At 59.6% G+C, this 26807-nt stretch overlaps 6 protein-coding genes across 6 annotated transcripts; 5 read left to right on the top strand and 1 right to left on the bottom strand.

Moving 5' to 3' along the window:
* On the top strand, positions 1–2731 carry BKCO1_3000012 (acid protease; the record flags this gene model as incomplete). Its single annotated transcript, XM_020273886.1, has 4 exons — positions 1–125; positions 173–208; positions 260–750; positions 918–2731. The coding sequence occupies 4 exons, from the start codon at positions 1–3 to the stop codon at positions 2729–2731; spliced, it is 2466 nt and encodes an 821-aa protein (XP_020129715.1).
* A 3573-nt stretch (positions 2732–6304) lies between these two features.
* Positions 6305–8015, top strand: BKCO1_3000011 (mfs transporter; the record flags this gene model as incomplete). The annotated part of the gene is made up of 3 exons (XM_020273875.1): positions 6305–6556; positions 6628–6739; positions 6790–8015. The coding sequence occupies 3 exons, from the start codon at positions 6305–6307 to the stop codon at positions 8013–8015; spliced, it is 1590 nt and encodes a 529-aa protein (XP_020129716.1).
* Positions 8016–15357: 7342 nt separating this feature from the next.
* On the top strand, positions 15358–17457 carry BKCO1_3000010 (pentatricopeptide repeat domain-containing protein; the record flags this gene model as incomplete). The annotated part of the gene is made up of 1 exon (XM_020273864.1): positions 15358–17457. The coding sequence occupies one exon, from the start codon at positions 15358–15360 to the stop codon at positions 17455–17457; it is 2100 nt and encodes a 699-aa protein (XP_020129717.1).
* A 1000-nt stretch (positions 17458–18457) lies between these two features.
* Positions 18458–23343, top strand: BKCO1_300009 (abc transporter; the record flags this gene model as incomplete). Its single annotated transcript, XM_020273974.1, has 2 exons — positions 18458–18568; positions 18643–23343. The coding sequence occupies 2 exons, from the start codon at positions 18458–18460 to the stop codon at positions 23341–23343; spliced, it is 4812 nt and encodes a 1603-aa protein (XP_020129675.1).
* Positions 23344–24792: 1449 nt separating this feature from the next.
* Positions 24793–25880, bottom strand: BKCO1_300008 (memo1 family protein; the record flags this gene model as incomplete). Its single annotated transcript, XM_020273963.1, has 3 exons — positions 24793–25246; positions 25300–25634; positions 25683–25880. 3 exons carry the CDS (start codon positions 25878–25880, stop codon positions 24793–24795), a joined length of 987 nt encoding a protein of 328 aa, XP_020129676.1.
* Positions 25881–26236: 356 nt separating this feature from the next.
* BKCO1_300007 (uncharacterized protein) lies at positions 26237–26671 on the top strand (the record flags this gene model as incomplete). Its single annotated transcript, XM_020273952.1, has 1 exon — positions 26237–26671. One exon carries the CDS (start codon positions 26237–26239, stop codon positions 26669–26671), a length of 435 nt encoding a protein of 144 aa, XP_020129677.1.
* Between the last annotated feature and the right edge of the window lie 136 nt (positions 26672–26807).

The raw sequence follows: 26807 nt of genomic DNA, 5'->3' as shown, positions 1-26807 counted from the left end.
ATGAAGAAATCAATATTTCGCTTGCTTGGCCTGGCTGCTTCTGCGGGTGGCCAGGCCCTCGAGCCCTCTGGGGCTTTGCAACCTCGCGATACAGTGACCACTTTGGCTGCGCCTCTGAGTCTTTCGTGAGTAACAGATCCCCTGAAGCTTCCAACACTGACATCGAGTAAAGGCCTTCGCAGTTCTGGGATGGGAATGATGGGGAATGGTACGCGGGATCCCCTTGAGAGAGCTCAACAGACTTACTGGTGTGTGGCAGGACATCTTACAATCTTCGGCTGGGAGCACCTCAGCCCCAGAACGTACGCGTCTTTCCGTCGACCAAATCTAATTATATATGGGCTATAGATCCACGAGGCTGCCCTGATCAATGGTATCCAGGTCAAGATCCTGTCAAAGATTGCGAAGACAACCGCGGTGGCTTTTTTGATGGGAACAACTCTGTGGGGTGGACAGAGCTGTCAGTGTACAAACTCCACGTCGACGAAGACATCGGATACGAAGGGGCGAACGGTGTCTTCGGCTTTGATCAAGTCGGACTCGATTACCTCGGAGCGGGCGGCAATCTGAACCACCAGTTGATTGCGGCAACTGCGTATCCAGGCTTCTGGTTCGGTGTCTTACCACTGAACCCTCGGCCGGTAAACACTTCAGACATGAACAGTCCCCAAAAGAGCTTTCTTCAATCGCTGAAGGATGCCAATAACATTTCAAGTCTCTCATGGGGTTATACTGCCGGTGCAAAATACCGTGAGTCCATTTCTTATTTAAGGCTTGCCTAAATCATATACTGTCACAGCAATTCACATTACATTCGAGGTTGCATTTGACACTTGAGGATGTCTAGCACCTTACTCGTGCCAGGGGTGGTTTGGGTCTCTTTTCTAGTTGTACATGTCGTGTACTTACGCTTGCAGGTTCTGAGAATTTCTTCGGTAGTTTGGTCCTTGGTGGTTACGATGCGGCGCGCTTCGACAACTATACACAGATTACGGTGCCTTTCAGTGCCGATACTGAGAGAGACCTGAGCATTCAGGTAAACAGCATCAAAACAAGTTATACCTTGGGCTCCCTAACAGCTGGAGCGATGACTTTCGTCATCGACTCGACGGTCCCGTATATTTATCTGCCAGAGTCCTCCTACATGCAACTCGAGAAAACATTCGGCCTAGAATGGAACGACACGGCCGAACTGTACTTGATCAACAAGACCCAATACAATGATCTCATCCGACAAGAGTCCGAGATAACGTTCAACGTGGGGACAACCTACACCACCGACATCGTGTTCCCGATCGCAGCCTTTCTGCCGACCGCAACCTTTCCGCTGCTCGGCGCCGACAGCCCAGAATCGTCGCACTACTTCCCCATCAAACGCGCCAACGACACCAGGACCCTCACCCTCGGCCGAACCTTCCTCCAAGAAGCCTACCTCATCTACGACTACGAGCGCAGCACCTTCACCATCGCCCAATGCGTCTGGCCCACCGACACCGCCGCCTCCCCCCCCTCCGCCCCCACCATCATCCGCTCCATCAACGACACCGGCAGCAACGACCCCGCCAACCCCAACCCCAACCCTTCCAACCCCACCCTCTCCGCCGCCGCCATCGCCGGCGTCGCCATCGCCGGCGTCGTCGCCGGCCTCCTCCTCGCCAGCCTCATCACCTGCATCTGGCTCCGCCGACGCCGCCGGCGCCGCGCATCTTCCTCCCGCCGCGGCCGCCACTCCTCCACCGCCACCACCTCCTCCACCGCCAAATCCCCCACCTCCACCAACTCCCGCCTCCTCGCCACCTTCTTCCGCAACCCCTGGGGATCCCTCTCCTCGCCCTCGTCGTCCTCCTCCCCGTGGTCCCCGTACGCCACCACTTCCGCCGGCGCCAACGCAAACGCCGCCAACAACGATGACAACAACGAAGAAGATCCATCCACCCAACAAGTCGTCCCCGGCCGCTACGAGCTCCCGCACGACCCGCACGCGCCCACCCCGGCCGAGCGCGCCGCCAGCGAGCACAAGCGCCAGCGCAGCAGCGAGCTCGACGCCGAGCTGAGCGCCGTGCACGAAATGTGCCAGCACCAGCAGCCGGTCGTCGTCGTCGGCAGCAACAACAACAAGGAGGGGGAGGCGCCGGCGCCGGCGGAGATGGCGGGGGACGACGTCGGGCCGCTGCCGATGACGACGTCCATGGAGGGGAACGTGCTGAGGGAGGGGGTGGAGGGGGAGAGGGAGTGGCGGGAGAGGGAGAGGGAGAGGACGGAGCGGGAGCGGGAGCGGGCGGGCGGCGTGTATGAGATGGATGCTGCGGCGGCGGCGACGGCGACGGCCCGCACGTTGCCGAGGTTCGGGGGGCAGCAGTTCGTGGATCGTGCGGTGGCGGTGGCGCGGAAGGAGGGGGAGGAGAGGGAGAGGCTGGAGGCGGAGAGGGGGAGGGGGAGGGAGGCGGCGATGCGGCGGTGGAGGCCGACTGGTAGGCCGGGGGAGGAGCTGGGCGGCGGGGTCGATGTTGATGGCGGGGTCGATGCGATTGAGAGCTTGGGGGGCGTGTCGCCGCCGTTGTCGAGTGCTGCTGCTAATTCTGCTGCGGCGGCTGCGGCTTCGGACCGGCCGGACACGGAGAGGAGGGTTAGTGATTTGAGTCCGATAAGTGAGAATAGCGGGTTCGTGGTGGGGAGTCCGACTAGTTCGTTCAGGCCGGATTCCGGGAGCAGGAGGGTGAGTAGGGATTAGACGGGGTTTTCTTGCATTTCATCATCGTGGGTTTGCTTAGCTGCTGTTGTAGCATCTCCTGGCTTCGATTTCGCGGAAGCAGTTACTTAATGTGGTGGATTATTATCTGAATTCAAACGACCGGATGAAATGGTGATGTCGTAGCCATGCCTGAGGCTGATGATGCGGGCCTCAGGCTCAAACGGACCTGACAGCCTCGGTACTTGGGCACCCACAGCTCGCGGATGCTTGCGACGTTCGACGTTTGCTGCAGCATGCCGTTTTCGCTCTCGAACAGCGCCTGCTGTCACTCGGAGATGGTCATGCCGATTTTCTTCATGCGCAGCAGCAGCAGCCATCCGTCCCTCTTGACGTTCTCGGGAGCGGATCAGTTCTTCCGTTTCGCAAGCAGAAGCCAGGTGCAACGAGAGAAAGCACAAAGCCAGAGGTTGGCGCAGAGCGTGTGTGCAGCCACCCGCAACCGGCCGGCCGTCCGACCACCAACCAACCGCTTGCCGAAGCGAAACCACCGTCGAACGTCTGAACAAAAGGTATGCGCTCAGTCTGCATTTTGGCTACACGCGCGCCCGCTCCGTCAGCTGCGGCGCAGAGTCAGCACCCCGCTTTACCCCATCAGGCAATCTTTGGCTGAAGCAGGCGCAGAAGGAAAAAATCCCTCCCCGAGCGAGCGCGTTCTCTTTCCGCCGCTCGGCACGAGACAGAGTTCGTATATGTGCGGGCTGAAGAGCTGAGCTGTACTGTGCTAAACTACGCTGCGCTGTGGTGCAATGCGATGCGATGCGATACGATGAGACTCATGTCTCTCTTCGTCTGCTCTCTCTCACTCTCTCTCTCGCATGCCGATTCGAGGAAAGACCACCCGACAAGTTGAAACCTCTCCTACCAGACACAGCCAGACAACGACTCTAAACCACATTCGGCGCCCGACATGCCAGGTTCGAACATGTGGAAATCGGTGCGGATAGACATGATTCACCGTGCGGCGGACTGGCTTGTTTATTCAAACCTGTAGGAGTCGGTGCGGATAGATATGATTCACCGTGCGGCGAAGCTGGCTTGTTTGCAGCTCTGGGCTGGGTAGGCTGGGGGCTTTGCTTACGTACATGTCTCCGGGTGTGTGGCTGGCTGGCAAAAGTGTGGATCACGGGGACTGGCGGGAAGGCGAGAAGGCGACGGAAGGAAGCGGGAGCGTGCAGCTGCGTGCTTCGGAAAAGGCGAAATGCAAGAGGGTGGACAAGCCGGCGGGATGGGAGGGTGTGACGCGGTAGACGGCGGGTGACGCGGGAGAAGATTCTTTGCGGCGTATGAAGTTGGGGGCTGCATGTGTGGCACACGACCTGGCTGCTTACGTTGATCGATTCAAGCCTCGAATTAAGCCTGGCTGTCTGTCTTGAGAAAATACTCTCTCTCACCGCATGCTACCGGCACCAGACGAACAACTTGGCTTCTCGATCTCCTTTGAGCCACATTGGAACAAGCCATGGCCGAGCAAGCTTAGCTCGTTCTGCGGAGAAAGCAGTCACTCCTGTGTAGCAGCAACACCACCTCCGACCCACAAATGCGAAGTCTGGCGTCGAACGTCTGGACATGGCAAAGTGCAACCCGACGCCCCCGCTTCATGCCGTCACCCCACAGTCGCCCTATCACGGACGCTTCCCGGCGCCCTCGCCTCCCCACCGAAGCCACTCGCTCTCGTCGTCGGAGTCGTCGCCGTCGCGTCACCCGCCGTACGCCGCAGCAAACAGAAGCGGACGTCGTGGCGTGATGTGTGGCGCTTCGTCACTACTTGGATGAGACTACTACCTAGGTACATACGGCCGGAGAGACGGCCGCCGGACTTCTCTCGCGAGCCGCGGATGCCGCACGACGTTCGAAGTTGTGCGGCTTTTGGTGTTCTCGCAAGCCCGCCCCGCCCGGTTATCCGCCTCCGCCGGCCGGGCGGCCGCCGGGTTCAGCTGGCAAGTCACGACGGCCAAGGAGTTGATAAGGAGTCCGTCGCGCTGGGCTCTGCTTGGCTGGACGTGCAGGAGAACAGCAGAAAAGATGCCTGACGCAAGGCATAACGAAGAACTAGGAACTAATCAAAAGAACGTCACAAAAAGTAGGCCGCATCGCCGGGCTGCAACGCAAGGGACGACACGACGCGTGGCCGCGTTCCGCTCCTGGCTTTCCCTCGCACCCTTGCGCCTGCGCGCCCAGTGAATATTCTCTCAACCTCGAACGTCTGGATCATTGCTTGGCTGCTCGGCGTGCCGCGTCTAGAGTTTCTTGGAGTTCCGTTGTTGGAAACTGTTGGCTAACCCGTCCGCGCGTCTCCTCGGCGTTTAGAGCACTGGCTCGGGACCGCCGACCTTCGCTGCAACCACCATGGACGACTTGTTGGCTGCGCTGTCGACGAGGGCGGGCGGCCAAGCACGGTGCTCAGCTCCTTGACGTCTGCCACGACGCGTCTGCCCGTGCTGAACCACGGATCTTGCCCGCACCGCTGCTGAAACCAGCGCGCTCGGCCTTCGCATCTCGGCCTCCGGCAAACTTCAAACGTCTGAGGCACTGCTTAGCTCTCCATTAGCCGGCCAGGGCACCCATCCCACGGCTCTCGCGACCCGTTGCCCTGGTTCTCATCAAGCCCTTTGTAGAACTGGGGATGCTGATCACCCAGCGGCTAAAGTGCAAACTCCAGAGCCGCATCAGCCCTGCGAGATACACAGATACACACATACTGTCCCTGTGGTGCAGCGAGTAACCTTGAGCATTGACCCTTGCTCAATCGCCCCGGTTCCCACGACGTCCCTTCCTAACCACCTTCCAAAACAACATGATGCATCTGCAGTCTAGTCTGCAGACTGCAACACCATTGCCAAGATATCATCCGAGGAGACTCGACAATAGCCGAGCCGATATCGCCCGAGCCAAGCTCCTGGATCAAATCCGAAATGCTCGGGCCGATCACCCAAAAGCCACGATTTCCCGGACGGAGAAGTGGCTTTTTTTTCCTTCGTTTCCAGCTGTGTTTAACAATAGACGGAGCATACGTGGGCTTACAGTGGATCTGATTAGATTTTCACTCGAACCATGGGGAATGCCGCTGCTCTTGAACGGACGCTTTAGGCTGTAAACGGTCGTCTCCGCCGCTGGGCGCTTTGACTCGCGTATACGGTGAGAGAAAAAAGATGCAGAAAAAAAAGAGACGAGGGGGATCGTGGGTGTGTCCGCAAGGCGCTGAGTTCTCTGCGTCCACCCCATGATCTTCACGGCCATGTATGTGATGAGGGAAAATTCCGTGCATGAAGAGCAATGCGAAGTCCCGAGTCGCAATCACCTTCGCCCCAATTGGCCTACGACGGCTACGGCCGTGCCTTTCTGCATCGGTGATCATCAGCCCCGCTGTAGACGGCGGTGCGAGCGGCTGCTGATGGGACATCCCGCCGCCGGTACTGCTCCGTAGGGCCTTTTTTGACTGTTTTTTAAGCCCGCCCCCCCACTGCCCATCTTATCTGATCATTGCATTTTCCCTTTCTTTCCCAGTCCTTCCTCCCATTCGTCGCGCACCCTCCGGTCGCATTTGAAGAAGCTATGAACGTCAGCAGGGCTTCGGTGGAGCACGACGCCGCCGTCGAGGAGAAGAGAGACGGGGTCGTCGGCGTGGCCGCGCTGAATGATGGCGGCAGCGGCGGTGATGGGGCTTCTGTGAGGACCGCCGGCGGGCGAAGCACGCACGTTCCGCTCCGCATGAAGATCATCTCGGTCCTGCTGGTCACGGCGATTGGCTTCGGCTCGCATTGGAGCAGCGGCGTGACGGGCGCCATGAAGAGCACGCTGAAGAAGGTATGTCTGGTTTTCAGGCCGGCACGGGAGGAAAAGAGGCCGGAGGACTGCAGGCTGACGGATGGGCGCAGAAACTCGAAATCAACAATGCGCAGTACGCGGTGCTGGAGGCTAGCGAGGACTTCATGGTCACTGCGCTGATTCTGGTGAGCGGTTTGGTGACGGATCGGATCGGTGGTGCTGGTAAGTGTCCCCCGTTCAAGCCTACGCATTCACTTACTAACCCGGAACAGGCGCCATGCTCTGGGGCAATGTCATTTTCAGCGTCGGCGCCATCCTCATTGCCGCAGCCACGACGGTCCGCAACTACAAGTTCATGATTTTTGGTGTCGTGGTGCAGTCCTTTGGCGACATCGCCACCCAGGTCGCCCAGTACAAGGTCTTCAGCTCCTGGTTCGCGCCGTCCAACGGCTTCGCCTCGACGCTGGGCTTCGAGCTGGGCATCGGCAAGATTGGCTCCTTCGTCGGCAAGGCCACGGCCAACATCATCGCCAAGAAGACGGGGGATTTCAGCTGGGTGTACTGGACGGCCGTCTTCATGAACCTCTTCACCAACGTGGCAACCCTCGTCTTCTGGTTCTTCACGCGCTGGTGCGAGCGGCGCTTCTCTGGCACCGCCGACCCGGCCACGGGCGAGCCGCTCACCGAGAAGAACAAAAAGTTCGAAGTGGGCAAGATGCTGCGCCTGCCGTGGCCGTTCTGGGGCATCATCTTCTTCTCGCTGTTCCAGACCAGCACCGCCGTCGTCTACAGCTCCAACGCCACCGAGCTGGCCGAGCAGCGCTTCAACATCGACGCCGTCACCGCCGGCTGGTACAGCGCCATGTCGCAGTACCTGGGCTTCTTCCTCGTCCCGCTCATCGGCATCTTCGTCGACCTGCTCGGCCACCGCCTGTCGCTGATGCTCGTCTGCGGCCTCGGCATGCTGCTGGCCATGTGCCTGGCCGCGTGGGGCCCGTCCGTCGCCGGCACCGCCGCCTCGTTCGGCATCTACGCCGTCGCCTTCACCTTTGGCCCCACCGTCATCATCGACGGCATCCGCACGTCCATGTGGTACCAGGAGGTGTTTGGCGCCGGCTACGCCGTCAAGATCGCCGTCAACAACAGCATGAACATCATCGTCCGCATCGTCGCCGGCGTCATCCAGGACCGCGACGACGACAGCTACGACAACGTCGTCATCATCTACGTCGTCTTGGCCGCCGGCTCCGTCGTCGTCTCGGCCGCACTGTTCGCGTACAGCTTCTTCAACGTCGATCTCGCCAAGTTGCAGTGGACCAAGAAGCAGCGCTTGGCCAAGGGCGATGTCATCAACGAGCGCCGCGACCAGTTTGAGAGCGGAGACGAGGGCGCGAGGAATCGGAAGATCAGTATGGGATTCTTCGTCTTTTTGATGTTCTTGATAGTGGGGGCCTGGGTGGCATATTTCTGGGGTGTCGCCACTGGTAATAATTATTAGGCGGACACTGAATGAGGAAGAAGAAGTTGGAGGATAATTACACGAATGACAAAGTATTGAGCCATCCGTTGAGACGAACCGAGTCTGATGAGTGCGAAGGATGATCGATCAAGTGTTGCAGCGGCGGCGGCGATAGACGCACCACTGCCTGAAAACAAACGGTGAAGCCAACGACTCACGGCGGCCAGAGTCAGTTCATCGACACCTTTGTGGAGTTGAAAACAAACCAAACATGATCCGAGTCCTAGTTCATGTGAAATGAAACAAGTTTCGACAAGTTCATCTCAACACCACCGGTCCATGCTCGGAGAAGACGCGGAGTCAATTCACGATTTTCGACAAGTCGTGAAATTCACGACTCGGAATCACATACTCGTGAATGCGACGCTCGAGGTTGGACCCGCGATCCTCCTTCCCCACATCCAGCTCCTTCGATCTGCCCCCACACGTCTTCTGTTCCCCGCCTGCTGTTCCCTTTTTTTAGGTACTCCATCGCAAGCGAGGATCTGTGCAGACTCCTTTTGGAGAAAAAAGAAACAAACCAGAACATGATGCCTCCAACCACTAACACGATATGCACTCACGGTCATGCTCTGGATTTAGCCGACTCTTTTACAGGCCCGAGTCAAACATGCGCCGGCAGCCGCTCTTACGCCTCCATTTTCCTAGGCTGCCCGCCAATTGCCGACGAACGAGCTCAGCGATCAGCCCGTCTATCACCGGCAAAAGACTTGCTACGTTCGAACTTATTTCCCCCCTCCCCGGCAGCTCCGTCGTCAACTAGCGACTTTGACTTTTCCCTACTCCTTTATGCATCGCCCTTATTTTTTATTTTTTTTTGCCGTTGCGCCGACGTCCTTTCGCCAAATGCCCAAACATACATACATACCGAGGCAAACCCGAAATCTCCGTTGGTCGGCCGACCTACAGCCAGGCGTCGCGCGATGGTCGCCCGAGCTGTTGCGACGTTCGAAGTTGCGCTTAAAAAACGTGATTTTCCGGGGGCGGGATGATGATGATGGGAAAAGTGTCACACGTGTTGCTCTGTTAATGGTGACACGCGTGCCATGCGGGATTCGAGGACGCGACGAGAGACAGACGTGTCTGACTTCGTGTCGTCGCTGCCATGAACTTTTGGGATATAAGCTGCGGTGCTGCATTATTGCTCTCGTGGTTTGCGCCACGTATCAAGGGCATCGGAGTGAGTGCTTTCTCGTCCGGCAACGCTTAGGCAATGATGGCGGGTTGGCGAAATGGTAGGAAGGGGAGATGGTAGGAAAGAAGATGGTGTACTTTGTTGTTTGCGGGCGGTACGCGTTCGGCTTTGCATGCCGTGGGTGAGACGGAGCAAAACCAGGGGAGCTTCTTGTGCTATTCACCCACCACCCTCCTCTTCGCCATGCACCCATCGCCCCCGATATGGCAAGTGACGGTCCGCTTATAGGACAAACTCAGTTGCGACGTCGTCCGTGGCCAAATGTACCCATGTTCGAACCAAAATAAACCGTAGGATTTCCGGCCCAATTTCCCACGTGCATAGCTTGCTGCGCCAACCTTGAACGTCGCAAGTTCGCGAGTGACGGAGTGACCGTACGTAGCGGTTCGTCAGCAGCGCAACGGTTTGCTTTCCTGGAGACAAGCCAAGTGTGAGTGCTGCCATGCTGAATAATTTCCCGGATTCGCTGGTGCCATGTCCAATATATGCAACCATCGTGATTGTTGACACTCGCAGTAATAATAATACGCCCCCGAGTATCGCAACGGGCTCCTCTCCTGGCCGGGGGGAAGGGGCAGCAGAACCGAAACTCGGGGCGGCCAGCGGAAACGCAAGTCATCCGCCCCGTCAACTTTTGCATCGTCTGCGGCCCCCCCACCCCACGTGCGCCTCCCACGCCCCCTGTCGCGCGGCACTCGCGCCCCCAGCATCGCCACAAGCACAAGTTGTACGCTTCACAAATGCCACCCCCCGGGAAGCGTCGCGGAAGAAAAAAAAGGTGCTGCTCGCTCAGGAGTCGTTCGAGAACCAGGAGGCTGGCGGCGGCGGCGGTTGAGCGTCGTGCTTTCTCAGCGTCGTTACAGGCAGAATTCGTTTGCACTCTGGGCCGGACGTTCGAAGATATGGAGGAGCTGCAGGGGGCCCACTTGGCCTGCAACTTCGAACTTCGCAAATTGTGAAGAAACCCTTCAGCCGACGTTTATGCGGGGCCATCCGGCCTATCGTCGCCGCTGGCTGGTCAGTGCTCGCTTTCATGTCCAAGAGAGATGGCGAAGTGAGCGACAGCTGTCCTGTGAAATACGCATCGAGCCTGGATTGCTCCTTCTGGGGGGTAGACTGCTGACTGATGACAGGCCTCGCACAACTGGCTCTGAAAGACGGGGTTTGCATAAATCGCAACCATGAACATCTCCGGATGGCTGAGTCAATCCGATGTTATCGCAGGAATCTGAACCTCAACTTGCCCATGAGTTGAGCAGCTGTCCGACCGAATGCAGGGGAGCACGAACGATGCCAGCAGGCGTTCGTCGTTGAACGTCGGGACATGATTCGAACCGTCGACTTCGGTGAGACAGGCGGGCGAGCAGCAGGCGCATCCCTGGGCCAGTCGCCGTCGACTCCAGCCAGCCAGCCAGTTTGCCACATGCGGGAGATCTATCCGATCGCACAAGCATCGCCGGCTGGCTTCACCAAACCGGTTGCCCATGGATTGCGAGCAGCAGATCTCCGGATGCTGTCAATCCTTCGCCACGATCATCGCCGAACTGACGTCATCCCGCCACTTCGAAGCCACTGTTCCTGTCGACACGCAGCCCCTTCTGTCTGCCTCTCCATCCAGGCACAGCGGTCCTATGGCTGTTCTTTCGTCTTTCCGCCCCACTGCCCCCGCCCAGTCACTGTCGAACGCCGCGCATGAGTCGTCCTGGGGGGAACATGGCTGCCGCTGAGTCGCCGCGCCGGCGGCCCATGACGTCGCGGCCTCAGACTCACGCGTTCGCTGGCCCCCCATCACACGGTGCAGGCAGGGGTCCATTACGTTGGACAGGACCATGAATAGCGCCCTACCCACTTTCCCAGCAGCTGTTTGCCTGCTGCGCTGTGCCGGTTCCCGCCCTTGGTCGACAACTTCGGACGTCGCAAATGAATCGATCAAGATCGTGGCGATATCTCGATTCGCCCAGGACGGCGGCGTCACACAATCGGAGCCGTTCCGCCTGTGCTATGTGCAAATCATTAGCGTGCATTTCCAGCCCGGCCACAGGCACGCTTACCGTCTAGCCGCCTGCTGTTGATCTCTCGCGTCCGCTGCCGACGCCACCGACTTCCCAGCAACTCCATCAAAGCGACGCAGACCAGGCCCCGAACCCCAGAACTATCGCCACTCTTCGCCACACGACCAAGCGATCCCGTAGGGCTGTAGGGCTTAGGGCGGAAAAGAATAGCTGATCGACGTCTCGCCGTCTGGCCAGCCGCCACACCCCACACCCCCCCTTTATCGATCTGGTGCCCATGGCTTTTTTCCCACCCCCTCGCCGCAAATCCACTCGCATGCATATTATCGCGCCGCCTGCCCTCGCCCCTTACCGAAACCGTGCGAACCTGCGCCCTGCAAGGCCTCGAAGGGGCAACACGGCCGCAACTTCCGACGTCGAGCGCGACTCGCGCTAAAGTCACAGTCAATCCCCAATACCCATGTCTGTCTGATGGCAAAATCTCGATATCGATCTCTCGCGCACATCGCTTCCCGGACCGGATGCAGCGGGCCCCCGTTGAGGAAGCATCGCCGCAACTTCGAACGAGGTGACTGAGTCGTCGAGTACTGAGCGGGCGGGTCCCGGTTGGCTGGTGTCACATCCTCCCACGTCCGCTTCGGTGATCCTCCCCTTATGACTGGTCAATGCGATGGTTTTGTCTGCGCGTGTGTGTGTGCGGCTCACACGACGGGGTTGTTCATTAGTTCCGCCCCGGCGGGGGGGTGTGTGCGTGTTTTGTGTGTGGGGGCAACGGCGGTTGCGAGCGAGCGCTGCAGCGCCACTGGCCTTCCCTTTTGCCTCGCCACAGCCTCGTCCCCAGCCGTTCGTCGATGCTGGAGCGGCCGGGCTGCGTGAACGCCGGGAGCTGCTGAGCTGCGGGGTTCCTGTGGCGATGGAGTGCCCGGCGCGTCTCTCTCTTCCACGCGTGGCTGGATCGATCAGTCTTTTGCCACATGCGCGGTCCTCACCTCCCCGGTGCCGCCGTCTCGCTGCTCGTGAGGAGGCGACGGCGATCGTCGATTTCTCTACGCCGGCTGCTGAATGCCATGCCGGCCGCTTGTGGCCCTCACTCCCGCGGTCCGTCGTTGACCCTCTGCTGACGCGCCAGTGTCTGAGGAACGCCGAAGCACAGGAGGCCGATCAGCCCGAGAAAAGACACATGCTTGCGCTCGAGAGTTTCACCGCACCCCGGCGCTGGTGGAGAGTCTCGCAGGGTCCTTCGTCCGTCGGTGTGTGTGCGTGCTGTCCCCTCGGCTAGTGAAAAAGCCCTCCTAGGTCCTGGCCGATCGTTAGCAGTGGGCGCGCCCGCAAAGCACATCACTGTGTGAATGCGGGCCAGGAAGGAGCCTCGCTACGTGCCGAAGGCGGTCGGCGCGATGAGAGATCGCTGATCGAAGCATCTTCGTGTGTGGGTGGTGGGGCGCGCGCGTAAGCCCATGTCGAGGCTGGTGTTGTCGGACCAGACATGCGACGGCGAGGCAGCAAAGAGCATTAAAGAGACGGTAACGATCGTCGTTTCGCAGAGGCGAGCTTGCGACATGCAAACGTCAGAGCTGCCTGCCGCGAATATCCAGTGAAGGGCTGGGTCCATGGCGGTTTGTGTCTCTCTCTGCGTCGCGCGCTCGCAACACCACGAGAAAAACTTCGCGATCCGATCGCGCCACGCCGCCGCCGCAACAACACGGGCACACACATGACGGGAAAAGTGCCTGGCTACAATTCCCCGGTCCACCGCGCGCAGAATCGCATCGTGTCGCGTCCAAGTCCTCCCGCTCAAGCTAAGCTGCCGCCTCTTCCTCAAGCACCGGCATTGGAGCCAGTGTCTCAACGAAAAGGATTGAATGAAGGGTCGCATCAGCTCCAGACAGTGCAATAAGAGCGACACTGTGCCTCGAGAGAACAAGCGGAGCTCAAGAGCCCTCGAGGCGGTTTCCAAAAACAAGATTAATCAGCTTGCCTCCCGTAGGGGGCGATTTAGAGATTAAACTAAATAGAACAGCCACTTCACTTGATCTAAGCCAAAAGGCAATAGAGAGCTGAAGAAGAAGAAAAGAAGAGTCGGAGGTCGAGGAGCGGAGGGGTTTATAAGGGACGGAGGGCCGCCAGTGATTGATCCGGCCCGCGTGATCGGTTGCCCGGGCACTGGCCAGGCAACGCTGGTTGTGGCAATCACGCTGCCTCACAAACGACCTCTTTGAGGAAGGAGAGGCCCTGGCTCTTGCTCCATCGACTGCCTCGAGCCGCGCTCGGTGATCGAGGCCGTGAGGGTGATCGGGCGCAGCACACGGCGGCTGGCCTGCCGTAGTATCACTCATGAGCTCTTCCTCGCGCCGTGAGAGAAGGCCACACGCGTAGTGTTGTGAGGTTCTCGTCCACACACCTAGAGCCTCGAGCAACGAGCCTCTCGCTGCAGGTGAGCGGAAAACTCCACGGTGTTGATGGCCACCAGCGGGCAAGCCGCCACCGCCACCCCAGACAACGACTTGACGGACGCCCGCGGACGCGAACGCCTACACGTGTGACGCATTGCAACACAGGTATCAGAACCAGTATCGGTGATTCTGATCAAGCGCGATCGTGACTCTCGAGCTCGTCATGCGTTCCCTTTGCGCGTCCCCAGAGCCTGCTCGCTACTCGCCAACACCACCGTCCTCAGCCGCCTCATCCTTTCCAGACTCTCTCGCTCCATCTCCTCCCCTCTCTCATCCTTACACGGAGCCGAGCCGCGAAGGCCACACGGCTCCTCCCAACGCAGCCACCGCAGCCGCCAATGCGTCCGACGCGACACCCCACGCGCATCCCCCAGCCCAAGCGCTCTGCTCAGTCGCCGCAGCCGGGGCGCCGCCGCGAAGGACTGCAATATCCCGCTGCACCTTCTTCTTCTTCTCTCTCGCTAGCTCTCTCCCGCTGCTGCTGATGCTGACTACCCAGTGCCGTCCTCTTACTGCAACCATACGCCTCTGACAGCTGTTGCGGTGGAGCCTTTCTGTCGCCAATATATACTCATGCGCCGCCTGGCTACGCGACGATCGAAATCGACGGCCTGGCCCGGCCCGGCCCGGCCCCATTGCTCTTCGTATGCGTGCCTAAGCGCTGGCTGTATGACTGTTTGTCGTACACTCGCGTGTTAACTGATACGTTGATATTATGGAGGATGGGTCTGCGGGTGTGGCTTTGTTCGATTCGAACGAGATGGGTTGAGCGAGGATGTGACAATAACAACACGAGGGAAGAAGCTGAAGAGCTGGGGGAAGATGCTGGTGCAGTCTTTTCTCCCTTTGGGGCATGGGCATCGGTGTTGGATAGGCTTGCTTGAAGTGGCGTGTTCTCCAGCTCCCAGGAACATCATGTCCTAGGTGGGGAGAAAAACTTGGATCGAACTGTTGCCAGTGTGGGTTTCTCCCGGCGATGCCGTTACGACGCTTCGGCCGTGGTCTCAGTGCCGCGTTTTCCCGTTTGCGGTCACTTCTCGGTTCTTGGAGATGCATAGTTCTGAAGCGGATGGTGGTTGGAGCGCTTCTTTAGGACTATTTCATGGAGAACGCGTCTTTTACTTTTTGTTACTTCGCATACTGGGGTTCAAGAGTGCACTCGAGTTCGTAAGCATGCTTGCTCGTGAACACTGTTGCAGGAAGGATTTCGAGGCAAGAAAAAAAAAGAGAGGCCGAAGTAGAACGAGCTGTGCGAGTGCATGAGATGGATGGGCTTAGACTGAACGTCATTGGCGAGAAGAGCGATTGCAAAAACAGCAGAAAGGACGACTCGTAGTTGACGATCTTTACTTAGTGGACAATGGTCTACAGCTTCCAACCATGGTAGCCAAGACCGTTTGAATCCTAAAGAACTAGGCGGCCGCGAACTCTTTTTCCCACCAAGCCAGTCTGTCTTTATCTTCGGTTGCTAGACGAGCGGGTGAGATTTGTGCAGAAGATCAGGCAGCGACCGAAGGGATGATGCCTTCTGGCATGGGCAAGACTCGGCAAAGGCAGCAAACTCGCCAAGCGGCGGCGGGCAGGGGTGGCCCGTGAGGTACTTCGGTCGCGCGCGGTGCAATTGTGGACCTCACGATAACCCGCCGTCGAGTAATCAGCAAATGACGCCCGCTGCCACCGCCGCTAACGGCTTCGCCCGACGCCTTGAGCCCTCGCGCTTCCTCGTCAATGCCTCACCTCCAGCTGCTGCCGCTGCCCGCCGCTTGCGATGGCGCCTGCACCCCTCCGGTCTCCGGGCGACCTGTCCCTCGGGAGCTCAACAACACCAGCGCCGCAATGCCTACGCCATCTCCGCTGACTTGCCGCTCCCGGGCATCTTCGGCCCCGAATCCACCCCCGAATCAGCCCCCGAGGCTGAAGTAGCACCTGAGGCCGTGTCCGAGATAGCAGAAGCTCCGCCGCGTGTTAGCAGACGTCGGGATTACTCGCCATTCGACCTTCCCCGCACCGCCCGCCCCAACAAGACCATCGACTACAAGAAGCACCTGCGACACGCCCTACGCGCCCGCGAAGCCGACACAATATTCCAGTGCATGGTCGCTGGCGCCCACGATGCCGCCTTCGTTTCCTCGGTGCCTCCGGTCACTTTCACCGAGATTCTCCGCCTCATCGGCACCAGCAACCAGCTGAAGCAGGTCAAGAATGCTTTGGAACACTCGTGGTGGATGCGCGGCGTCGGGTTGCCCTCTGTCAATGCCTCCATGGACAACTTTCTGAAAGCTGCACGCGTCATAATCTCCATTCGGAGACAAGCCAGCGTCCCGCTGAGCCTGACAGACTACAAGCTGCTCCTGGACTATGCTGCAAATGCCTCGTGCAGGTCTGCCGCGCTCGATCTGTGGCATGACCTCCAGCAGGACAAACTGGTGCCGGACGTGGACTGCTACAATGCTCTCATGCATGCGATTCTCTGGGACAGGCGCATGGGAGACGGCAGCTGGCAGAACCCCCTCAGCTGGAAGGTAGACAAGTACTACCTGAGCGCCAGAGAGACGGGCATCCTGCCCTACGGCCCTCCCCTGGGTGGTTACGAAGCGCAGATCAAGGGCCTATTCGACGAGCTCCTCTCCCTGGACAGCGTCGGCAACGAGACCACAGTGCTCAATCTCATCACCGCCTACGCCCGCGAGGGAAACACCACGGGCGTAAAAGACATACTCAGGCGCGTGTGGAACATCCACGCCGACGAGCTCGTCACCACCGGCCAGCAACGCTCCCCGCCCAAGGCCTTCCCCGCCTCATCCCCCCTCCACCCGACCCCCCGTCTCCTCTACACCGTCGCCCACGCATTCGGCACCAACTCCGAAGTCCCCGTCGCCCTGCGCCTCACCGACTTCATCAGCCTCTCCTACAACCTCCCCATCCCAACCCCAGTCTGGTCCGAGCTCCTAACCTGGACCTACGTACAAGCCGCCGCCCGCACCGGCCGCAACAAACCCAGCCACCGCGCCCCGGACCCGCTCTCCCCCAGCGCCCCCGAACGCCTCTGGCAAACGCTGACCAACGCGCCCTACAACGTGCGCCCATCCATGAAGATGTTCCACCTCAGCATCCAGAGCCTCACCACCCGCCAGCGCCACGACCTGGCCCTTTCCCGCATCCGCGCCGGCGTCGCCCTGCACCGCAGCCTCGTCGTCCCCAGCGCGCGCGCGGCGGTGCGGCGGGCGCGCGCCGCTGAGACGGACGCCCGCGACCGCCGCCGCCTCCTCCCCCCGCGCCGGTCCCGCTCCGGCGCCGCGCTGGACCGCGACGTCTGGGTCGCGGCCGTCAAGCGCGACCGCGCGCTCGTGAGGCGCTGGTGCGAAATCTGGCTCAAGCGCGGCTTCGGGCACGCCGTCGTCACGACGGAGGAGGAGGAGCAGCAGTGCGTCGCGGGCGAGGGCGAGGGCGGCGGCGAGCAGCAGACGTCGGTGCTGTGCAGGTCCGTCATGTATGACGCTCAGCCCGATTGGGCGGTGCGGCGCGTGCCCGAGTTTTTGGCCGAGTTTGGCGAGTTTTGCCCGCGGTTGGTCAAGTACCGCACTCATACCGGGGTTGTGGAGTTGGGGTTCAGGTCGAAGGTTAGGCGCAAGTATCGCGTTTTGGCGAGGAAGAAGGGGGCTGTTGCCCCCGGGGAGGTGGAGGCGGAGGCGGAACGGCTGTGGGAGGTGGTTAGGGAGAAGAGGGCGGTGAGGAAGTTGCTGGAGGGGGGGAAGGCTTGAGAGAACGAGAAAAAAAATGGGAAGTGCGGACGAGAGCTATGTGAGCCCCCGAAGTTCATTGGCATTTATAATGAAAAGGGTGGAGAAAAGATGAAGGGTAAGGTATACTTCTCAGACCGAAAGAAGACACCTAGAAAGTTGCTGCACTAGACGCGGAGGTTGTCGTGGCCGATTGTACATACATGCATCTTGCAGCTCCCATTGGGACATTGGCTTAGATAGATGACGGTAGCGAATCCGAAGAAAGGCTGAGGTCAAGTGGATCGATGTACCTCGGCGCGTCGACGGCGATCAGCCACAGCGCCACGTGCCGTTGCAACGTAGCTAGCAAGAAGGTTTCGGCCGGCAGAGGCGCCGCACCTTATCATGACGCACTAGTCGTTCTCGTTCATCATGGTGCCTGGAATTGCGGATGGGCCCCGTCGGGTGCTGCCATGTGTGAACCAGAGTTTGGCAGTGCCGGATATAACAGTACCTACATGATGGACCAGGCAGCGGCACGGCATCAGTCAGTCTTGGCGCCGCGCGCGGGACGGGCCAAAGCCGCGAATGATGACGCTGACGATTGCACCAGTTCGCGTATTTGGGCCGGCGTCAAGCACTTCGTCTGCCGCATTCGCCGCCATCCCCGCCCCGAAATGCCATTTCCCGTCCGTTATTGTTCTCTTCGCCCGGCGCTGCCTTCATCATATGAGGCTCTGCCCCATGCTCTCACGGCACGTTCCCACCCCCGCCAAGACCATGCCGACGATCCCGTGAGGCCCACCGCAACCACTTAGGAGAGAGCGAGGCAGGACGAGAGAATGCGCCGTACATAGGTAGGAGCTTCCTCCCCGGGATTGCGTGCCCACAAGCTGGGCGCATCCTTGGGCGCGCGCACCGCCCCAAATGCCGCCCGCGTCGCCTGTGTCTGACATCCGTGTTACAGCAGCGTCCGACGACCTTGATACGGCCCCGCCTCCTCGAGCAGCGCTCCCCATCTGGCGGACGCACTGGCACCATGGCAGTCTTCAGCCAAACATGGACGCTAACTAAGAAGAACCTGCGCATTGTCGCGCTCCGGCACCCGTTTTCGACTGTTCTGCGCGCCGTCCTCTTGCCTATCTTGTTTGTACGTACGCCGACATCCTGCACCGGGCATGGCTGCAGCCAGGGAACAATGGAGCCAGGCTGACAGTGGTGCAGATGTTTTTTATTTCCTATGCTAAGAACTTCTTCGTCCCGCCCTCGAGTTTCGGCATCGGCTCCGCCACGCCCGTCCGCTCGCTGGAGAATGCCCTGGACGCCGCACAAGGAGGTCGCAACAAGGTCGTGTTCGTGAACAATGGCTTGACTGGCGGGGACGTCGAGACGGTCATCAATTCCGTGTCGGAGACGGTGCGTTCTGCCGGCAGGCAGGTTGCGGTGGTGCAGAGCGACCTCGACCTGCTCACCGAATGCCCAAGCTCCCTGCGTGGCGTTTCGACGTGCTTTGCCGCGGCCAACTTCCATTCTTCCCCCAGCGAGGGCACCGGTGGCATCTGGAACTACACGCTGAGGGCTGACGGTGCTTTGGGCGAGCGCATTTACGTCGAGAACCACGACAACGATGCCGAGCTGTATATTCTTCCTTTCCAACATGCCATTGACTCCGAGATTGCCTCTATCAGTGGCTCCTCGCTGCCCAGTTCGGTCAACGAATATCCCTTCACTCCTAGGACCGCCGAGGAGCGCGCTGACCAAATCCGGCACTCGTATATGGGAGCCCTCATCAACATCCTGGCTGTGGCCTTCTTCATTGGCATCTGCGGAATCACCTACCAGCTGACCGGCCACATGGCCTCGGAGCGGGAGCTCGGCATGTCGCAGCTGATTGAGGCCATGACCCCGAACAAGCACGTCTGGCACACGCAGATGGCTCGTCTGCTTGCCAATCATCTGGCCTTTGACATAATCTATCTCCCGAGCTGGATCATCATGGCTGCCATCATGCGCGCGCTCGTGTTCCCATCCTGCAGCTACGGCGTCATTATCATCTACCACCTGCTGGCAGGCCTGGCGCTCTCCAGCTTCTCCATCCTGGGCGGCAGTCTGTTCCACAAGGCGCAGCTCTCCGGCATCATCGTCGTGATTGTGTCAATCGTCCTGGCCGTCATTGCGCAGGTCACCAAGACGCGGTCGGCCGGTGCCGTCGCCATCTTGAGTTTGCTGTTCCCGCCGATGAACTACACCTACTTCATGATCCTGCTCGCCCGCTTCGAGCGGCAGGACAGAGCCGCGAACCTCGTCGAGGGCGCACCGAAGAGCCCGTGGCAGCTGCCTGGCATAGCGTTCTGGGTGTTTTTGATCATACAAATCTTCGTCTTCCCGGCCATTGGCGCCTTTGTCGAGAGGTCGCTCTATGGCACGGCCTCGAAGACGCGCAAGATGACGCTTGACTCTGCCGATGGGCCTCCAGTCTCGATCAAGCTGACCAACTTCACCAAGCGTTGGCAGCCCAGCTGGTGGCATCGCAAAGTCATGCGCCGGCTCGGTGCCGCGCCCAAGGAAACAGTTCTGGCCGTCAACGACTTGAGCCTTTCTGCACTGAGGGGCCAAATCATGGTCCTCCTCGGCGCCAACGGCTCCGGGAAGAGCACGACCTTGGACGCCATCTCGGGCCTCAACACCATCTCGAGCGGAACCATCGAAGTGGACGGCAACGGCGGCTTGGGACTGTGCCCGCAGAAGAACGTCATGTGGGATGAGCTGACCGTGTTCGAGCACGTCAAGATTTTCAACAGGCTCAAAGCCCCGTCGTCGACGCGGGACTCGAAGGAACAGATCACCGGGCTCATCCGCTCGTGCGACCTGGCCCACAAGGTGAACGCCAAAGCGGGAACGCTCTCGGGCGGCCAGAAGCGCAAGCTGCAGCTCGCCATGATGTTCACCGGCGGCAGCCGTGTCTGCTGCGTCGACGAGGTCAGTTCGGGCATCGATCCGCTGTCGCGCAGGAAGATTTGGGACATTCTGCTGGCTGAGCGCGGAGCCCGCACCATGCTGCTCACGACGCATTTCTTGGACGAAGCGGATTTCCTGTCCGACTTCATCGTGGTGCTGTCGAGGGGCAACCTCAAGGCCGAGGGCACGGCGGTCGAGCTCAAGCACAAGCTGGGCGGTGGATATCGCATCGTGTTCGACAATGCGCTCGTGCAGCATGCCCCGAAGGCGCTCGAGAATACTCCACGCAAGGTTCTTTTCGATAAGACGGTTTACGAGGTCCCGGATTCGGCACAGGCCAGTGTCCTGACGGCCGCGCTGGAGCGTGAGGGCATAACGCAATACCAGGTCAACGGGCCTACCATTGAAGACGTGTTCCTGAAGCTGGCAGAGGAGATTCACGAGCAGAGTTCTGAGCCGGAAACAGTTGTGCAGGAGGCTAACGCCAAGACGCTCGATAATGCCGACCCCAGCAAGGCTTCGGATTCAGATCCCGGCTTGGAGGTGAAGACGGAGAAAGACCAGCTGGAGATGACGACGGGCAGGGGGACAGGCCTCGTCACGCAAACGTGGGTGCTCTTCCTCAAGCGTCTCGCCATTGTCCGCCGCAACTGGCTGCCCTATGCTGTGGCAGTTCTGATTCCAGTCGCTGCTGCTGGACTGGTCACTCTGTTCCTCCAAGGATTCAGTGGCGCGTCCTGCAGTCCTGGCTCATCGACGAACACACCGAAGTCGGTAAATTTCGCCCAGACCAGCATTCTTAAAGATGGACTTCTCATTCCCGTGGGTCCTTTGAGCGCTGTGACGCCCAGGGCTCTGGCACTCGCGGCTGGGATCGACGAAAGCAGTTTCCACTTGGTGAACAGTCTATCCGAGTTCAACTCGTACGTCACGGATAACTACGCGAATGTCACGCCGGGCGGATTCTTCCTCGAGCCTAATGCCGCACCGACGTTTGCATACGTCGCCGATAACTATCAGATTTACTGGTCACTGCTCACCCAGAGCGTCTTGGATGCCGTTCTCGCAAACACCACCATCGCCACAACTTACCAGTCGTTTGCGGTTCCGTATTCGCCCGGTGCCGGAGACACGCTGCAGCTTATCCTCTATTTCGGTCTGGCCATGTGTGCCTTCACCGGTTTCTTTGCTCTGTATCCGACCATGGAGCGGATACGCAAAGTGCGAGCCTTGCACTACAGCAACGGTGTTCGGGCTGCTCCTTTGTGGATAGCGTACACGCTGTTCGACTTTATCTTCGTTCTCCTCGTCTCGGCGCTCGTGACGATCATCTTCGTCCGTGCATCCGACGTTTGGTATGCGCCGGGCTACCTTTTTATCGTATTCTTTCTGTACGGTTTCACTTCGATCCTGCTAAGCTACGTCGTGTCCCTCTTCGTCACCTCGCAGCTGGCGGCTTTTGCTTTCATGGCCGGTGGGCAGGCTGTATTCTTCCTCCTTTACTTCATCGCATACATGAGCATCCTCACGTACAGTCAAGCGGCGTACATCGACCGCGACATCAAGACGGCGCATTTCACCCTTGGCCTGATTACCCCTTCGGGCAACCTCCTCCGCTCTCTCCTGCTGTCTCTCAACTCGTTCTCACTCCTCTGCCGCGGGGATTCGGTAGCCTCGTATCCTGGCGCAATCACCGTCTACGGCGGCCCGATCCTCTACCTCATCGGCCAAGCCATCGTCCTCTTCACCATCCTCGTCTGGTGGGACAGCGGCTACAAGCCCGCCTTCCTCCTCCGCTCAACCCACAAACACCCGCACGTCGAAGAAACCGGCGAACCCCGCGGCGCCGACGTCATCGCCGAAACCCACCGCACCGAGCAGTCGACCGACCGCCTGCGCGTCCTCCACCTCTCCAAGCACTTCGGCAAGAACACGGCCGTCTCCGACCTCACCTTCGGCATCCGCGCCGGCGAGACCTTCGCCCTCCTCGGCCCCAACGGCGCCGGCAAATCCACCACCATCTCCCTCATCCGCGGCGACGAACGCCCCTCCTCGTCCCCCGACAACACCACCGGCGGCGACGTCCTCATCGAAAACGTCAGCATCACCCAGCACCGCTCCGCCGCCCGCGCCTTCCTCGGCGTCTGCCCGCAATTCGACGCCACCGACGCCGGCCTCAGCGTCTCCGAGCACCTCCGCCTCTACGCCCGCATCCGCGGCGTCCCCGCCGCGGGCGGCGCCCTCGCCGCCAACGTCACCGCCGCCCTCCGCGCCGTCGGCCTGCCCTCCGACCGCCACTCCGCAACCCGCATGGCGTCGACCCTCTCCGGCGGCAACCGCCGCAAGCTCTCGCTCGCCATCGCCCTCACCGGCAACCCCGCCGCCCTCGTCCTCGACGAGCCCTCGTCCGGCATGGACGCCGCCGCCAAGCGCGTCATGTGGCGCACGCTGCGCCCCGGCGGCGCCGTCGCCGCTCCCGGCCGCGCATTGCTCGTCACGACGCACAGCATGGAGGAGGCGGATGCGTTGGCGACCCGTGCGGGCATAATGGCGGGCAGGTTGTTGGCGGTGGGGACGGCGGAGGAGTTGCGGGAGAGGTTTGCGGACGGGTGGGTTGTGCAGCTTGTTTTGGGGGAGGGGCTGAAGGGGGAGGGGGAGATGGAGAGGGTGAAGGCGTGGGTGCGGGAGAATGTGGCGGGGGCGGTGTTGGATGAGAGGGTCGGCACGCATGGGCAGTTGAGGTTCGTGGCGCCGTGGGGGAAGGGTGAGGGGAAGGGGGGAGATGATGACGACGGCCTTGCTACTAGCACTAGCGTGCAGAAGAGCGGGGGGATTGCGGCGCTTTTTGGTTTGTTGGAGAGGAGCAAGGCGGAGTTGGGGATCGCGTATTATTCGGTCGGGAGGACGACGTTGGATCAGGTTTTCTTGAGTATTGTCGGGAGGCATGATGTTCAGGAGGAGAGTTGAGTGTAGATACATGTCTTTGGGCCTGCATGCGAGGCGTGGCTTGGTTGACCTAGGTTCTGACCCGTTGGGGGGAGGGAGGTGTTCATGGAAACAGGAAATATTCATAGATGATTATGCTTTCTTCTGAAGAACCGCACGATGGGTTTGCTGCTGTGAACGAACAATCCCCCCATATGTAGATACACGTGGATGAGATAGTTTGCCGGGCTATACAGTGGTGTAAGAGATTATGAGAGAAGGTGTGATTCACCACGTTGCCGATCAACAATTTCGGCATCCCATTCTCTGCTCCCATTGGTCTTGCCCCTCTTTTCCGCTCGCCTTTTACGACCCTATTGTCAAGTGAATCGTGTTCAGTGCGGCTGACTTGGATGGTTGCTGTCGTTTATCAATGCTTACTTAACCCGCACCGGCTGCACTTAGTCCTATAGTAGACCGGCCGTTTTTTTTTTTTTTTTCCCCACGAAATGTCCTGCTAAACAAGAATGAAGGAGCCGTGTGAATACGTACTGCTCGAACTTCAGTCGCTGTTACGGAAATTTACAAGCAGTTTGACAAGCTAAAGGGGAATAACAGTGATGGCCATTTCAACCCCGTCACGGATTTCCACGAATCCTTTTACACGAACAGAGGATGCGACTTGTATCCTCTTCTGGCCAAGCGATGCAGAGAGTGTCGGGGCGAATCACTCGAGCAACTCAGTCTTGTGGGTAGCCGGTGGGGGTCTGGCAAATGGAAGAATATTCCTAATCATCACAAATAACTCGGGCACGTTCTGATGCGGTCTCACAGACAACTCTCATCATCCTGGAATTCTTCTTCGCGTCGCAGGCCAGTTGGACCATTGCATCCCCCTCAGAGGATGTAGGCTCGCAATCCGTCCGCGTTCTCGAACCTGTTGGCCGCGAACCGACGCCACGATAGTCTGGATGCTGTCGGTGCCGTTGCCGTTGCCGTTGCCGTTGCCGTTGCCGCTGCCGTCCCCGTCCCCGTCCCCGTCCCCGTCCTGCTGTGCGGCGCGGCCTGCCCGTCCGCGTCCGCGTCGTCCCTATCCAACGGTTCGCCGCCACCATTGTCGCAACCGGACCCGTCGTCGACAACCACGCAATGCCCCATCGCCCCTGTTGTTGTTGTCGTTGCATCCGAGGAAGGTGAACTGGTGGATGGCGTTGTTGGTTGACTGGAGCTCACGCCGACACGCCAAGGAAGGTTCTGACATCATGGTCGAGGAGTTCTGAATCGCCTTGGCCATCCACCTTGAAGCCAACATGGCTAAGCCCAAGGGCTAGAGCAACGGACGACAACCTTGCGGCTTTGCCACCCCCCTTTGGTCGATGTCTTGGCAAGGTAGCCCTGCCGTTTTTCAATGCGCGTGGGTGCCTTTCCGCTTACAAGGATCGCTTTGTCTTCTAACGGTGTGGATGAGTGCTGTAGCTCTCCAGAATGCAATTACGATGCAAAGGTGACGAAACACTCTTCCCAAGGTACCCGTTCTCTCACGTGGTATTTCCTCCCCGTCTGCTCGATATAGCTCCTGATCTCGTCGACGCTTTGGTAAGTCTCTATCACGACTCGATCGACTCTCAGCCTGTCCAGCAACAAAAGGACGTCGGCGATGTGGCCCAAGGGGATGGCTTGTCGCAAGTTGACGTGGACCTCTTGCAGCTTCATTGCCCAGACGGCGGCGCAGAACAGATTCCAGACGGGGGGTTTGGTCAGAGTGCGGTAGGTCTGGTAGTTGTGGGCGTAGTTCAGAGACCAGTTGAGAACCAGGCGGATGCGGATGCGTGTGACGGGAGTGGTGAGAGGTCGAGGTATGGTCTTGGAGAAACACAAGAAATCCTGCGGCGTCTTGAAGTCGAAGAGGTTGTTCATGTACAGAAAGGCCAAGGACTCCCGGTAGCTGTCAAAACCAGGGTGAGCTTCCGGAGGGCGGGGCAGGAGTGCGATACTCACCATCTTTTGCAGCTCAGAGGCAGGCCCAGGATGGCGCCTTTTCTGACGGTCTGTCCGTCTGGAAGATCGGCATTCTTTGTGCAGACGGTCGAGGCGAAGTGCCAGTTCATGTTTTTCAGCCAGTCTTTCTGGGCCCAGGTCTTGCCGCAGGCCAGGCGTTCTTCCTTGTACAGGATTGCCCAGGACACGGGGGCGGCAGGATGGCCGGGCTCGTAGCATTTCCTAGCGGAACAATGCTCCATGTGGATGAGCTCGTCGCCAAGGGCGTATTCCCAAACCATCAGTCTGATTTCGGCGGGCAGTCTGAACAGCGGCGACTGCAACTGGTGGGCGGGCTATGCTGTGGTTAGCGGGGCAGTGGTGCCGAGAAGTGGTGGCCGCACCGCCTGGGCATCGCCGCCGGGAGAGGTCGACCCTGCGCCCACCGGATCGCCGCGGGCGCAACATCGGTAAAGGCTTTGCATCGCCGCGCGGGCTGCGTCCCGGCTGGTGTGCTGAGATGAAAGTCGGATGGAGGTTGTGGTGTTGAAGGCTGTGCCGAACCTGAGTTGGCGTCGTTGCCTGTCGAACGCATGGGCCATCTTTATCAACTCGCACCAGTGCTTGGCAGCCCCAACAATACATAGCAAACCCGTCAAAGAGATGAAGCATCAGCGTTGATGGCTGCATACTGCGGCGCCAAGCGGGTCGTGCAGACCGTATCGATACTCACTCACGTGACGTCGTATGCGTATAGGCTACGCTTCCCCATTGAGCCTAGCCAGCCCACTCACATACATACTTCGCCCGCAGCGTATCCGTGTTGATCCCTGTCGTATTCGTTCTCAGCCCTACACGGTACGCCGCCTCGCCAGATCACGCAGCCTTATTTGTTGCTCTATCGACACCATATTTCTACAATTTGTTCTCTTTCCCTATTCTACATGTCTTGAACACCATGGCCGATGGCAACGGCAACTCTGGTTCTTTCGAAATGCCCGCTGAGGATATTTCGAGAGATGCTCCCGGCTCTCCCGGCGTATTCACTGTTCGAAACCAACGCCAACATGCGAGGTCCGCGATGAGCTTCCCTGCTCATGGAAAACTGCCGACTCGCGCCCACACGACGGCCGCGTTGACGTCGACCTCGACTCCAAACTCGGCCGCACCTTCTCGCGCATCCTCCACGCCCCACCGGCCTCCCTCGCAGAACCGCTTCCCATCTACACCGAGCGCGAGCAGCGCCACGGCCACCGCGCGCGCCTTGCCATCACACACGACGTCTTCGCACACTCCGTCCGCGACTCCACCCTCGAGTTCGTTCCACCCCATCGGCGGCGGCCCCGCCGAGCCGATGGCCTACATGGTCAAGAAACCCTGCTTTGGTTCTTAATATGCGCGCAGTCTCCGTGCCGGCGACATCTAGCGCAAGAGCGACATGGTGCGCGAGATGCTGGACGGCTGCTGGCGCTCGTGCGTGGATCCCGACGAGCTGACCGGTCACACCTTCGTGGCTGATGTCATTGTTG

The sequence above is a fragment of the Diplodia corticola genome, assembly GCF_001883845.1.
Source record: "Diplodia corticola strain CBS 112549 chromosome Unknown scaffold30, whole genome shotgun sequence".
In the NCBI taxonomy this organism is placed as follows: Eukaryota; Fungi; Ascomycota; class Dothideomycetes; order Botryosphaeriales; family Botryosphaeriaceae; genus Diplodia; species Diplodia corticola.
Note: the sequence above shows the minus strand (reverse complement) of the source record. Positions and strands in the feature narration are given on the sequence as shown.